This window comes from Oncorhynchus kisutch, unplaced genomic scaffold (genome assembly GCF_002021735.2).
Source record: "Oncorhynchus kisutch isolate 150728-3 unplaced genomic scaffold, Okis_V2 scaffold3087, whole genome shotgun sequence".
Classification (NCBI taxonomy): Eukaryota; Metazoa; Chordata; class Actinopteri; order Salmoniformes; family Salmonidae; genus Oncorhynchus; species Oncorhynchus kisutch.
The window spans coordinates 1-15,000 of NW_022265032.1; the positions used below are offsets into that span (position 1 = coordinate 1).

Genomic DNA, 15,000 nt, shown 5'->3' on the forward strand with positions numbered 1-15,000 from the left:
GAGAAAGAGAGAAGAGAAAGAGAGAGAGAGAGAGAGAGAGAGAGGAGAGAGAGAGAGAGAGGGAGAGAGGGAGGAGAGTGAGGTGAGAGAGTGTGAGAGATAGGGAGAAAGAGAGAGAGAGAGAGGGAAAAGGAGAGAGAGAGAGGAAGAGAGAGAGAGAAAGCGAAGCGAGAGGAGAGAAGGGGAGAGAACGATCGAGAGAGAGAGAAAGAGGAGACTGAGAGAGGAGAGTGTGAGAGAGTGAGTTTAGGGAGTGAGTTAGGGAGTGAGTTAGGGAGTGAGTTAGGGAGTGAGTTAGGGACGTGAGTTAGGGAGTGAGTTAGGGAGTAGGTTAGTTGAGGGAGTGAGAGGAACAGGGTAAAGTGTTAGTATCTGAGAACATTGAGCTACCTTTAAGGCCTCTGAAGCAGTAATGAGAACAACATCAAATTGTTTTCATTCGGAAAGACAGGGAGCCTAAACCCAACCCTGTCTGGATAACGTTGAACCATACAGGGAGCCTAACCCAACCCTGTCTGGATAACGTTGAACCAGACAGGGAGCCTAACCCAACCCTGTCTGGATAACGTTGAACCAGACAGGGAGCCTAACCCAACCCTGTCTGGATAACGTTGAACCAGACAGGGAGCCTAACCCCACCCTGTCTGGATAACGTTGAACCAGACAGGGAGCCTAACCCAACCCTGTCTGGATAACGTTGAACCAGACAGGGAGCCTAACCCAACCCTGTCTGGATAACGTTGAACCAGACAGGGAGCCTAACCCAACCCTGTCTGGATAACGTTGAACCAGACAGGGAGCCTAACCCAACCCTGTCTGGATAACGTTGAACCAGACAGGGAGCCTAACCCAACCCTGTCTGGATAACGTTGAACCAGACAGGGAGCCTAACCCAACCCTGTCTGGATAACGTTGAACCATACAGGGAGCCTAACCCAACCCTGTCTGGATAACGTTGAACCATACAGGGAGCCTAAACCCAACCCTGTCTGGATAACGTTGAACCATACAGGGAGCCTAACCCAACCCTGTCTGGATAACGTTGAACCAGACAGGGAGCCTAACCCAACCCTGTCTGGATAACGTTGAACCAGACAGGGAGCCTAACCCCACCCTGTCTGGATAACGTTGAACCAGACAGGGAGCCTAACCCAACCCTGTCTGGATAACGTTGAACCATACAGGGAGCCTAACCCAACCCTGTCTGGATAACGTTGAGAGACCATGGCCAAATGAACCAGACAGGGAGCTAACCCAACCCTGTCTGGATAACGTTGAGAGACCATGGCTAAATGAACCAGACAGGGAGCTAACCCAACCCTGTCTGGATAACGTTGAACCAGACAGGGAGCCTAACCCAACCCTGTCTGGATAACGTTGAACCATACAGGGAGCCTAACCCAACCCTGTCTGGATAACGTTGAACCAGACAGGGAGCCTAACCCAACCCTGTCTGGATAACGTTGAACCAGACAGGGAGCCTAACCCAACCCTGTCTGGATAACGTTGAACCATACAGGGAGCTAACCCAACCCTGTCTGGATAACGTTGAGAGACCATGGCTAAATGAACCAGGCAGGGAGCTAACCCAACCCTGTCTGGATAACGTTGAGAGACCATGGCTAAATGAACCAGATAGGGAGCTAACCCAACCCTGTCTGGATAACGTTGAGAGACCATGGCTAAATGAACCACCGCAAGCTGACCTTTGTTGTAAACGTTGGTGGGAACCTGTATGTCGCTCTGCAGAGTGTTGACCTGGAGCTTGTTGAAGTGTTCATTCTCTTCTAGAGGAAACTCTCCTCCCAGCTCGATAGCGTTTCCATCTTTATCCACCGAGTTGATCAGCATAGAGTTATAGTAGTCAAACTGATGAGGAGAGAGAAATCACAGAGTTACTGTAGTCTGACTGATGAGGAGAGAGAAATCACAGAGTTACTGTAGTCTGACTGATGAGGAGAGAGAAATCACAGAGTTACTGTAGTCTGACTGATGAGGAGAGAGAAATCACAGAGTTACTGTAGTCTGACTGATGAGGAGAGAGAAATCACAGAGTTACTGTAGTCAGACTGATGAGGAGATAAATCACAGAGTTACTGTAGTCAGACTGATGAGGAGAGAGAAATCACAGAGTTACTGTAGTCAAACTGATGAGGAGAGAGAAATCACAGAGTTACTGTAGTCTGACTGATGAGGAGAGAGAAATCACAGAGTTACTGTAGTCTGACTGATGAGGAGAGAGAAATCACAGAGGTACTGTAGTCAGACTGATGAGGAGAGAGAAATCACAGAGTTACTGTAGTCTGACTGATGAGGAGAGAGAAATCACAGAGTTACTGTAGTCTGACTGATGAGGAGAGAGAAATCACAGAGTTACTGTAATCAGACTAATGAGGAGAGAGAATTCACAGAGTTACTGTAGTCTGACTGATGAGGAGAGAGAAATCACAGAGTTACTGTAGTCTGACTGATTAGGAGAGAGAAATCACAGAGTTACTGTAGTCTGACTGATGAGGAGAGAAATCCTAGAGTTATAGTAGTCAGACTGATGAGGAGAGAGAAATCACAGAGTTACTGTAGTCAGACTAATGAGGAGAGAAATCCTAGAGTTATAGTAGTCAGACTAATGAGGAGAGAGAAATCAGAGTTACTGTAGTCAGACTGATGAGGAGAGAAATCCTAGAGTTATAGTAGTCTGACTGATGAGGAGAGAGAAATCACAGAGTTACTGTAGTCAGACTAATGAGGAGAGAAATCACAGTTACTGTAGTCAAACTACAACAGAGATCATAGGAAAAGATAAGGTCAAACTGCAACAGAGAGCATAGGAAGAGAAGGTCAAACTGCAACAGAGATCATAGGAAGAGAAGGTCAAACTGCAACAGAGATCATAGGAAGAGAAGGTCAAACTGCAACAGAGATCACAGGAAGAGAAGGTCAAACTACAACAGAGATCATAGGAAGAGAAGGTCAAACTACAACAGAGATCACAGGAAGAGAAGGTCAAACTACAACAGAGATCATAGGAAGAGAAGGTCAAACTACAACAGAGATCACAGGAAGAGAAGGTCAAACTACAACAGAGATCATAGGAAGAGAAGGTCAAACTACAACAGAGATCATAGGAAGAGAAGGTCAAACTACAACAGAGTGCACATCACAAAGGTAAATAACCGCTGTACATTTCAAACCTTGAATATTTTGTACAGCAGTAATGATCTTGTTTTGTGTTTAATATGTAGAATAATAAAGTTATATTTGTTGCGTTACTTTGCATTCGGAAAGTATTCAGAACCCTTGACTTTTTACGTTACAGCCTTATTCTAAAATGTTTTAAATAAAACAAATTCCTCATCAATCTACACACGATATCCCAAAATGACTGAGTGAAAACAGGTTAAGACATTTTTGCAAATGTATGTCTATACACACCTGTCTATATAAGGTCCCACAGTTGACAGTGCATGTCAGAGCAATAACCAAGCAATGAGTTTGAAGGAATTGTCTGTAGAGCTCCGAGACAGGATTGTGTCGAGGCACAGATCGGGGGAAGGGTACCAAAACATTTCTGCAGCATTGAAGATCCCTAAAAACACAGTGATCTCCATCATTGTTAAATGGAAGAAGTTTGGAACTCCCAAGACTCTTCCTAGAGCTGGCCGCCCGGCCAAACTGAGCAATCAGGGGAGAAGGATCTTGGTCAGGGAGGTGATCAAAAACCCGATGGTCACTGACAGAGCTCCAGAGTTCCTCTGTGGAGATGGGAGTACCTTCCAGAAGGACAACCATCTCTGCAGCACTCCAGCAATCAGGCCTTTATGGTAGTGGCCAGATGGAAGCCACTCCTCAGTAAAAGACACATGACAAAACGCTTGGAGTTTGACAAAAGGCACCTAAAGGACTCTTAGACCATGAGAAACAAGATTCTCTGGTCTGATGAAACCAAGATTAAACTCGTTAGCCTGAATGCCAAGCGTCACGTCTGGAGGAAACCTGGCACCATCCCTACGGTGAAGCTGTGGGGATGTTTTTCAGCGGCAGGGACTGGGAGACTAGTCAGGATCGAGGGAAAGATGGACGGAGAAGAGTAAAGAGAGATCCTTGATGAAAACCTGCTCCAGAGCACTCAGGACCTCAGACTGGGGCGAAGGTTGACCTTCCTACAGGACAATGACCCTAAGCACACAGCCAAGACAGCGCAGGAGTGGCTTCAGGACAAGTCTCTGAATGTCCTTGGGTGACCCAGCCAGAGCCCAGACTTGAATCCGATCTAATATCTCTGGAGAAACCTGAAAATATCTGTGCAGTGACGCTCCCCATCCAACCTGACAGAGCTTGAGAGGATCTGCAGAGAATAATGGGAGAAACTCCCCAAATACAGGTGTGCCAAGCTTGTAGTGACATACCCAAGAAGACCCAAGTGCTTCAACAAAATACTGAGTAAATGGTCTGAATACTTCTGTACATTTAATATGAGTTTTTGAAATTTGTAATACAATTGTAAAAATGTCTAAAAACCTGTTTTTACCCTTGTCATTATGGGGTATTGTGATGTCATTATTGGGTATTGTGATGTCATTACGGTGTATTGTAGTGTCATTACGGTGTATTGTGATGTCATTATGGGGTATTGTGATGTCATTATGGGGTATTGTGTGTAAATTGATGAGGGAGGGAAAAAAGGTAATCCATTTTATGGTAACATTATGTGGAAAAAGTCAAGAGGTCTGAATACTCTCTGAATGCACCGTATACCAACTCAGTCTGTGACGATCGGTTACTTTTGAACAACAGCCCTTAAAAAGTGTATATGTAAGGAGGAACTGTGATTGACCTCTAAGGTAGCGTTGAATTCATGGTATAGATCAGCGTCCTCCGCTGCCTCCGCCAGTCTCTTGACAGACTTCATCTTCCTACCCAGCATTCTCTCCATCTCCTCAGCAAACTTCTTCACCAGTTCCTCTCCGTCCACCTCCTCCATCTTCACCGTGGGCTCAATGTCTTTGTATTTCTGGAGAGGAAAGGGTTAAATACCCTTAATAAACATGTTTAGGTAACCAACGGTCCCTGATATCAGGGTCCTGTTAACTGCACATGTGAACTGTCAGATTTGATTGTCTTTCAGGAATCAGGTGTTTTCAAGTCTGTAATTGAATCCACTTCCACAAGGGAGCTGTCATAAGAGACACATGTAACATATTGTATGACAACAATCAGAGAAGAGTTGGATCTATTGGATTGGCTAGAGAACATAGAGCTTATCTCTAAATAGAACCTTGACAAACCGCTATCTGACTCTGTTGTCTCAGCTGGTGACTATTCAACAGCTGTTGGTGGATTACACTAGTCTGTTAATCATCTCCTGTTGTTTTTACCACAGTCAGTCTTTGACAATGGTGTTAAAACCTTTTTGGGATAGGGGGCAGCATTTTCACTTTTGGATGAATGAACTGCCTCCTACAATGTCCCATGCATATTATTATTAGTATTGGATGGAAAACACCCTGAAGTTTCAAACTGTTTGAATGATGTCTGTGAGTATAACATAACTCATATGGCAGGCGAAAACCTGAGAAAAATCCAACCAGGAAGTGGGACATCTGAGGTTTGTAGTTTTTCAAAGCTTGGCCTACCGAATACACATTGAGATATGGATGAGGTTGCACTTCCTAGGGCTTCCACTAGATGTCAACCGTCTTTAGAAACTGGTTTGAGGATTCTACTATAAAGGAGGGGCTCATGAGACCTCTTTGAGTCAGTGGTCGGGCAGAGAGCCTCGGTCTCATGACGCGCTCTCCCGACAGAGTTACCTCTCGTTCCAGTGCTTTTCTGAAGGCAAAGGAATTCTCCGGTTGGACCGTTATTGATGTTTTATGTTAAAAACATCCTAACGATTGATTCCATACATCGTTTGGCATGTTTCTAAAGGACTGTAAACAGAACTTTTCGAGTTTTTGTCTGTATGAAGTGCCTGCGCCTCATGAAGATGGATTACTGGGCTGAATATGCTAACAACAAGGGGCTATTTGGAAATAAATGGCGGACTTTATGGAACTTTATGGAACAAATCAGTCATTTATTGTCGACCTGGGATTCCTGGGAGTGCCTTCTGATGAAGATCAAAGGTAAGTTAATATTTATGGTGTTGTTTCTAACTTTGTTGATTCCAAAATGGTGGATATTCCTCTGGCTGTTTTGGGTTCTGAGCGCCGTTCTCAGATTATGCTTTTTCCTTTAAAGAAATTTGAAATCTGACACAGCGGTTGCATTAAGGAGAAGTCTATCTTTAATTCTGTGAATAACACTTGTATATTTTATCAATGTTTATAATGAGTATTTCTGCAAAATAACTGGATGTTTTGGAATCAAAACATTACTGCAGGTAAGGCGCCAATGTAAACTGAGATGTTTGGATATAAATATGCACATTATCGAACAAAACATACATGTATTGTGTAACATGATGTCCTTTGAGTGTCATCTGATGAAGATCATCAAAGGCATCAAGTCATTCAGTTACTTTTCAATTAAAAGTTAGAATGGGCAAAACGAGTGACCTAAGGGACTTTGAGCGTGGTATGATTGTCAGTGCCAGGCGTGCCGGTTCCAGTATCTCAGAAATGGCCAGCCTGATCCAGGAGTGAATAGCATCCCAGGCTGGATCACTGGATCAGAGGGAATAGAACCCCAGGCTGGATCACTGGATCAGAGGGCAGGAGGGAATAGAACCCCAGGCTGGATCACTGGATCAGAGGGAATAGAACCCCAGGCTGGATCACTGGATCAGAGGGAATAGACCCCCAGGCTGGATCACTGGATCAGAGGGAATAGAACCCCAGTCTGGATCAGAGGGAATAGAACCCCAGGCTGGATCACTGGATCAGAGGGAATAGAACCCCAGGCTGGATCATTGGATCAGAGGACAGGAGGGAATAGAACCCCAGGCTGGATCATTGGATCAGAGGACAGGAGGGAATAGAACCCCAGGCTGGATCACTGGATCAGAGGGAATAGAACCCCAGGCTGGATCACTGGATCAGAGGGAATAGAATCCCAGGCTGGATCACTGGCTACCGACATTAAGGCTAATCTGAAGATGGTGCTGGCTAAAGCTAAAACTGGCGAGTGTAGAGAGTATAGAGATATTGTTATCCACGTCGGCACCAACGATGTTAGGATGAAACAGGCAGAGGTCACGAAGCGCAACATAGCTTCAGCGTGTAAATCAGCTAGAAAGATGTGTCGGCATCGAGTAATTGTCTCTGGCACCCTCCCAGTTAGGGGGAGTGATGAGCTCTACAGCAGAGTCTCACAACTCAATCGCTGCTTGAAAACTGTTTTCTGCCCCTCCCAAAATATATAATTTGTAGAAATTTGTCCCTCTTTCTGGGACTCACCCACAAACAGGACCAAGCCTGGCCTGCTGAGGAGTGACGGACTCCATCCTAGTTGGAGGGGTGCTCTCATCTTATCTACCAACATAGACAGGGCTCTAACTCCTCTAGCTCCACAATTAAATAGGGTGCAAGCCAGGCAGCAGGCTGTTAGCCAGCCTGCCAGCTTAGTGGAGTCTGCCACTAGCACAGTCCGTGTAGTCAGCTCAGCTATCCCCATTGAGACCGTGTCTGTGCCTCGACCTAGGTTGGGCAAAAATAAACATGGCGGTCTCTGTTGATGCTTGTTCTAGGTCCCAAGATGCTTGTTCTAGGTCCCAAGAAACAAAGAGATCTTCTGTTGAATCTGACAATTAATCTTGATGGTTGTACAGTCGTCTCAAATAAGAATGTGAAGGACCTCGGCGTTACTCTGGACCCTGATCTCTCTTTGACAAATATATCAAGACTGTTTCAAGGACAGCTTTTTCCCATCTACGTAACGCAAAAATCAGAAACTTTCTGTCCAAAAATGATGCAGAAAAATTAATCCATGCTTTTGTTACTTCTAGGTTAGACTACTACAATGCTCTACTTTCCGGCTACCCGGATAAAGCACTAAATAAACTTCAGTTAGTGCTAAATACTGCTGCTAGAATCCTGACTAGAACCAACAAATTTGATCATATTACTCCAGTGCTAGCCACCCTACACTGGCTTCCTGTTAAGGCAAGGGCTGATTTCAAGATTTTACTGCTAACCTACAAAGAATTACTCGGGCTTGCTCCTACCTATCTTTCCGATTTGGTCCTGCCGTACATACCTACACGTATGCTACGGTCACAAGACGCAGGCCTCCTAATTGTCCCTAGAATTTCTAAGCAAACAGCTGGAGGCAGGGCTTTCTCCTATAGAGCTCAATTTTTATGGAATGGTCTGCCTACCCATATGAGAGACCCAGACGACTCAGTCTCAACCTTTAAGTCTTTACTGAAGACTCATCTCTTCAGTGGGTCATATGATTGAGTGTAGTCTGGCCCAGGAGTGTGGAGGTGAACGGAAAGGCTCTGGAGCAACGAACCGCCCTTGCTGTCTCTGCCTGGCCAGTTCCCCTCTCTCCACTGGGATTCTCTGCCTCTAACCCTGTTACAGGGGCTCAGTCACTGGCTTACTGGTGCTCTTTCATGCCGTCCCTAGGAGGGGTGCGTCACTTGAGTGGGTTGAGTCACTGACGTGATCTTCCTGTCTGGGTTGGTGCTCCCCCTTGGGTTGTGCCGTGGTGGAGATCTTTGTGGGCTATACTTGGCCTTGTCTCAGGATGGTAAGTTGATGGTTGAAGATATCCCTCTAGTGGTGTGGGGGATGTGCTTTGGCAAAGTGGGTGGGGGTTATATCCTTCCTGTTTGGCCCTGTCTGGGGGTATCATCGGATGGGGCCGCAGCGTCTCCTGACCCCTCCTGTCTCAGCCTCCAGTATTTATGCTGGAGTAGTTTGTGTCGGGGGGCTAGGGTCAGTCTGTTATATCTGGAGTATTTCTCCTGTCTTATCCGGTGTCCTGTGTGAATTTAAGTATGCTCTCTCTTATTCTTTCTTTTTTTCTGTCACTAGGACCTTGCCTCAGGACTACCTGGCATGATGACTCCTTGCTGTCCCCAGTCCACCTGGCCGTGCTGCTGATCCAGTTTCAACTGTTCAGTCCTGCGGCTATGGAACCCTGACCTGTTCACCGGACGTGCTACCTGTCCCAGACCTGCTGTTTTCAACTCTCTAGAGACAGCAGGAGCGGTAGAGATACTCTTCATGATCGGCTATGAAAAGCCAACTGACATTTACTCCTGAGGTGCTGACTTGCTGCACCCTCGACAACTACTGTGACTATTATTATTTGACCATGCTGGTCATTTATGAACATTTGAACATCTTGGCCATGTTCTGCTATAATCTCCACCCGGCACAGCCAGAAGAGGACTGGCCACCGCTCATAGCCTGGTTCCTCTCTAGGTTTCTTCCTAGGTTTTGGCCTTTATAGGGAGTTTTTCCTAGCCACTGTGCTTCTACACCTGCATTGCTTGCGGTTTGGGGTTTTAGGCTGGGTTTCTGTACAGCACTTTGAGATATCAGCTGATGTAAGAAGGGCTTTATAAATACATTTGATTTCGATTTGATTTAGTCCCAGGGTCCTTAGATTAGTGATGAGCTGTGAGGGCACTATGGTGTTGAATGCTGAGCTATAGCCAATGAATAGCATTCTCACATAGGTGTTCCTTTTGTCCAGGTGGGAAAGGTCAGTGTGGAGTGCAATATAGATTGCATCATCTGTCGATCTGTTGGTGTGGTATGCAAATTGGAGTGGGTCTAGGGTTTCTGGGATAATGGTGTTGATGTGAGCCATGACCAGCCTTTCAAAGCATTTTATGGCTACAGACGTGAGAGTTACGTGTCAGTAGTCATTTAGGCAGGTTACCTTAGTGTTCTTGGGCACAGGGACTACGGTGGTCTGCTTGAAACATGTTGGTATTACAGTCAGGGAGAGGTAGAAAATGTCAGTGAAGATACCAGCCAGTTGGTCAGTGCATGCTCGGAGTACACGTCCTGGTAATCCGTCTGGCCCAGGGGCCTTGTGAATGTGGCCCTGTTTAAAAGTCTTACACGCATTGGCTACGGAGATCGTGATCATACAGTCGTCCGGAACAGCTGATGCTCTCATGCACGTTTCAGTGTTAGTTGCCTCAAAGCGAGCATAGAAGTTATTTTGCTTGGTGGTGGCTCATGTCACTGGGCAGCTCTCGGCTCAGCTTCCCTTTGTAGTCTGTAATAGTTTGCAAGCCCTGGACGAGCGTCGGAGCCGGTGTAGTACGATTCAATCTTAGTCCTGTATTGACGTTTTGCCTGTTTGATGGTTCGTCGGAAGGCATCGTGGGATTTCTTAGAAGCTTCCGGGTTAGAGTCCCGCTCCTTGAAAGCGGCAGCTCTACCCTTTAGCTCAGTGCGGATGTTGCCTGTAATCCATGGCTTCTGGTTGGGGTATGTACATACAGTCACTGTGGGAATGACGACCTCGATGCACTTATTGATAAAGCCAGTGACTAATGTGGTGTACTCCTTAGTGCCATGGGAAGAATAGTATAAAGCGCAGGCAGGCCTTAAGGCTTGAACAGGTGCGTGTGGAGGAAGTAGTGGAAATTGTACCGTATATTGATTGTAGAAGAGTTCCATTCCAAAGTAACCAGGAAGGAAAAGCACAGAAACCTACCAGACAATGATAAAAGGTCCCAGGGCGTCCCATGTTATCTTAACCTGTCTTGTACAAACACCATAAACATAAATGCAGCCTCTTTATGGTGAAAAGAGGGCATCATAGAAGCAGGGGCTGAGAGAGCAGCAGCACACCCCCCCCCCCTCACCCCCCCCGAAACGGAAATGAAAAGCAAATGTTGCTTCCCAAGCAACCAACCACCCAACCAATCAATAAACACAACCCCAATCAGTAATCAATCAGCTAACTATCAGGTGAAGTCATGTGTGAAGATGTAGCCGTCTTTACCATGAATAATGAGTTTAGCATTGATCTGTTTATGATGAAGATGATGATGTTTATGATGAAGATGAAGATGATGATGTTTATGATGAAGTGAGGATGTTCATGATGATGTTTATGATGAAGTTTATGATGTTTATGATGAAGATGATGTTTATGATGAAGCTGATGATGTTTATGATGAAGCTGATGATGTTTATGATGAAGATTATAATGTTTATGTTGAAGATGATGATGAAGATGATGTTTATGATGAAGATGTAGCAACAAAAAAAACTCATTAAGTGAATGTTTTAACTTGTAATATTCACAGTGATCTTTTCCAAAGCTAACGAGAATAACATGTACTGTATGAACGATGTGGTGTATGAGAAATCTACTCATTATCAAGCTCTAACAAGCTGCATCATATGGTGTATTATGAGGTTGCGCTCTAAAAAATGTGCTATGCAGCTAAAAATCTGGTACAATGTGTTTTGTACATGAACCCTGTCAAATAAACAAATAACAACACACAGACTGAGGCAGGAAAGGTAGAGCGGGGGGGAGGGGCCAGGAAAGTTAGAGTGGGGGGGGGGCAGGAAAGGTAGAGCGGGGGGGAGGGGCCAGGAAAGGTAGAGCAGGGGGGGGGGGGGGGGGGCAGGAAAGGTAGAGCGGGGGGGTGGGGCCAGGAAAGATGAAGCCTAAAGTCTATTCAAGCACTAGAGCCTTTCCCGTCTGTCACTAAAATACTGTTATGATTGTCTGTGCTGTTCTCTGACTCTATGGATGAGGATTTGTGTTCCCCTATCAAACTAAGCTGTCAGCCAGGTCGTCCAGGGTTAATCCAGGAGGTTGGTCCCACACGGCACCCTATTCAGTGCACTACTTTTGACCAGAACTCTATGGGCCCCGGTCAAAAGTAGTGCACTTCATAGGGAATAGGGTGCCCCAAATAGCCATTTGGGACACAGTCCGGACTTTATTCTGTCCCCAAATGACAGATATAGACATAAAAACTGCAGATAGGCAGGCAGGCACACACACATGCACACACACACACACACACACACACACACACACACACACACACACACACACACACACAGACCTGGGGAGAAAGAAAAGGCAATAAACAAACATCTAATATTTTATGAGTTCTGACAGAGCAGCCTACTGTCAACACAACCACAGTGACTTCATAAACGCTGACAGAGCAGCCTACTGTCAACACAACCACAGTGACTTTATAAACACTGACAGAGCAGCCTACTGTCAACACAACCACAGTGACTTCATAAACGCTGACAGAGCAGCCTACTGTCAACACAACCACAGTGACTTCATAAACGCTGACAGAGCAGCCTACTGTCAACACAACCACAGTGACTTCATAAACGCTGACAGAGCAGCCTACTGTCAACACAACCACAGTGACTTTATAAACGCTGACAGAGCAGCCTACTGTCAACACAACCACAGTGACTTTATAAACGCTGACAGAGCAGCCTACTGTCAACACAACCACAGTGACTTCATAAACGCTGACAGAGCAGCCTACTGTCAACACAACCACAGTGACTTCATAAACGCTGACAGAGCAGCCTACTGTCAACACAACCACAGTGACTTCATAAACGCTGACAGAGCAGCCTACTGTCAACACAACCACAGTGACTTCATAAACGCTGACAGAGCAGCCTACTGTCAACACAACCACAGTGACTTTATAAACACTGACAGAGCAGCCTACTGTCAACACAACCACAGTGACTTTATAAGATGCTGACGGAGAAGCCTACTGTCAACACAACCACAGTGACTTCATAAACGCTGACAGAGCAGCCTACTGTCAACACAACCAGTGACTTCATAAACGCTGACAGAGCAGCCTACTGTCAACACAACCACAGTGACTTCATAAACGCTGACAGAGCAGCCTACTGTCAACACAACCACAGTGACTTTATAAACACTGACAGAGCAGCCTACTGTCAACACAACCACAGTGACTTTATAAGATGCTGACGGAGAAGCCTACTGTCAACACAACCACAGTGACTTTATAAACGCTGACAGAGCAGCCTACTGTCAACACAACCACAGTGACTTTATAAGATGCTGACGGAGAAGCCTACTGTCAACACAACCACAGTGACTTTATAAGATGCTGACGGAGCAGCCTACTGTCAACACAACCACAGCGGCTTTATAAACGCTGACAGAGCAGCCTACTGTCAACACAACCACAGCGACTTTATAAACGCTGACAGAGCAGCCTACTGTCAACACAACCACAGTGACTTTATAAACGCTGACAGAGCAGCCTACTGTCAACACAACCACAGTGACTTTATAAGATGCAGACGGAGCAGCCTACTGTCAACATTATATTCCCCAGTATAATGCTAATAAGACACATTATATTCCCCAGTATAATGCTAATAAGACACATTCTATTCCCCAGTATAATGCTAATAAGATACATTATATTCCCCAGTATAATGCTAATAAGACACATTATATTCCCCAGTATAATGCTAATAAGATACATTATATTCCCCAGTATAATGCTAATAAGATCCATTATATTCCCCAGTATAATGCTAATAAGACACATTATATTCCCCAGTATAATGTAACATCTGAAAAGCTTAAGCACGTGTTATTTTATTCCATCCAGTCAGATCATTGTCTTGAACATGAGCTCAGAGACTAGGGAGGGGGACTGCACGTGTGTATGTCTGCATGTATTAGACCAGACAGATGTTGCAGGTCCTGCTGGGTAGTCTTCAGGGTCGCTAGGGAACAGAGACCATGTGCTTATTACTGAGAAGTGCTGGGACTCACACCTAGGATGGTAATTACTCACACACACACACACACACACACACACCATCAGCACCTACAAGGGCTGTCCTCTCCTCACGACTCACACCGTGAACAGGAAACAGAGTAGAACTTATGTAAAGGATATCTGACATAGGAAAGACGAGCACCAACTCTAAACCCATATATCACAGCACTAATGGGCAACATCGCCTGAATAAGAGATATAAACAGGCCGCCATTTCAGTTATGTAGTCTGCACTGTACAGTAAGGCTGCTTCCGATTGGTAGACGGAGGAAGGGTTCCCTAACCCCTCCCCTCACATCCTAAAACCATTGTGATGTCATCCAGATTAACCCTGCAAATCCACACTATGGAATCATCTCTCCATCGATCTTTATCCTCTATCCTTCTTCACTCCTTCCTCCACTCTTCCTCCTTCCTCTCTTCCTCCTCCCTCTTCCTCTCTTTCCTCCTCTCACTCTTTCTTCTTATCCAACAGCATGAAAGTACAGTAGTCTATTCTGTCTATTTCACACAAATGAATATCTTCTGAGTTGATAATCTCATCAACGTGACCTCCCAAACCCCCTACAGTATTTCCTCCACAGGCAAACACAGTCTCCATTCAACACCCACAAACACAGTCTCCATTCAACAAACACAGTCTCCATTCAACAAACACAGTCTCCATTCAACAAACACAAACACAGTCTCAATTCAACATCAACAAACACAGTCTCCATTCAACATCCACAAACACAGTCTCAATTCAACATCTACAAACACAGTCTCCATTCAACAAACACAAACACAGTCTCAATTCAACAAACACAGTCTCCATTCAACAAACACAAACACAGTCTCAATTCAACATCTACAAACACAGTCTCAATTCAACAAACACAGTCTCCATGCAACATCCACAAACACAGTCTCCATTCAACATCCACAGTCTCCATTCAACACCCACAAACACAGTCTCAATTCAACATCTACAAACACAGTCTCAATTCAACAAACACAGTCTCAATTCAACATCCACAAGCACAGTCTCCATTCAACACCCACAAACACAGTCTCCATTCAACAAACACAGTCTCAATTCAACATCCACAAGCACAGTCTCCATTCAACACCCACAGACACAGTCTCAATTCAACACCCACAAACACAGTCTCCATTCAACAAACACAAACACAGTCTCCATTCAACAAACACAAACACAGTCTCAATTCAACATCAACAAACACAGTCTCCATTCAACAAACACAAACACA

At 45.2% G+C, this 15,000-nt stretch overlaps 1 protein-coding gene across 1 annotated transcript in view; it reads right to left on the bottom strand.

Annotated features, from left to right (window-relative positions):
* Positions 1-1,182: 1,182 nt before the first annotated feature.
* LOC116371296 (voltage-dependent calcium channel subunit alpha-2/delta-4-like) overlaps positions 1,183-15,000 on the bottom strand; it is a 14,599-nt gene continuing 781 nt past the window's right edge. Inside the window, exons 2-3 of the mRNA XM_031820196.1 lie at positions 4,835-5,011; positions 1,183-1,869 (exon numbers count right to left, since the gene is read on the bottom strand). Coding sequence (XP_031676056.1) covers positions 1,396-1,869; positions 4,835-4,981 — 621 coding nt within the window. The 5' untranslated portion in view covers positions 4,982-5,011 and the 3' untranslated portion in view covers positions 1,183-1,395. The remainder of the gene's footprint in view (positions 1,870-4,834; positions 5,012-15,000) is intronic.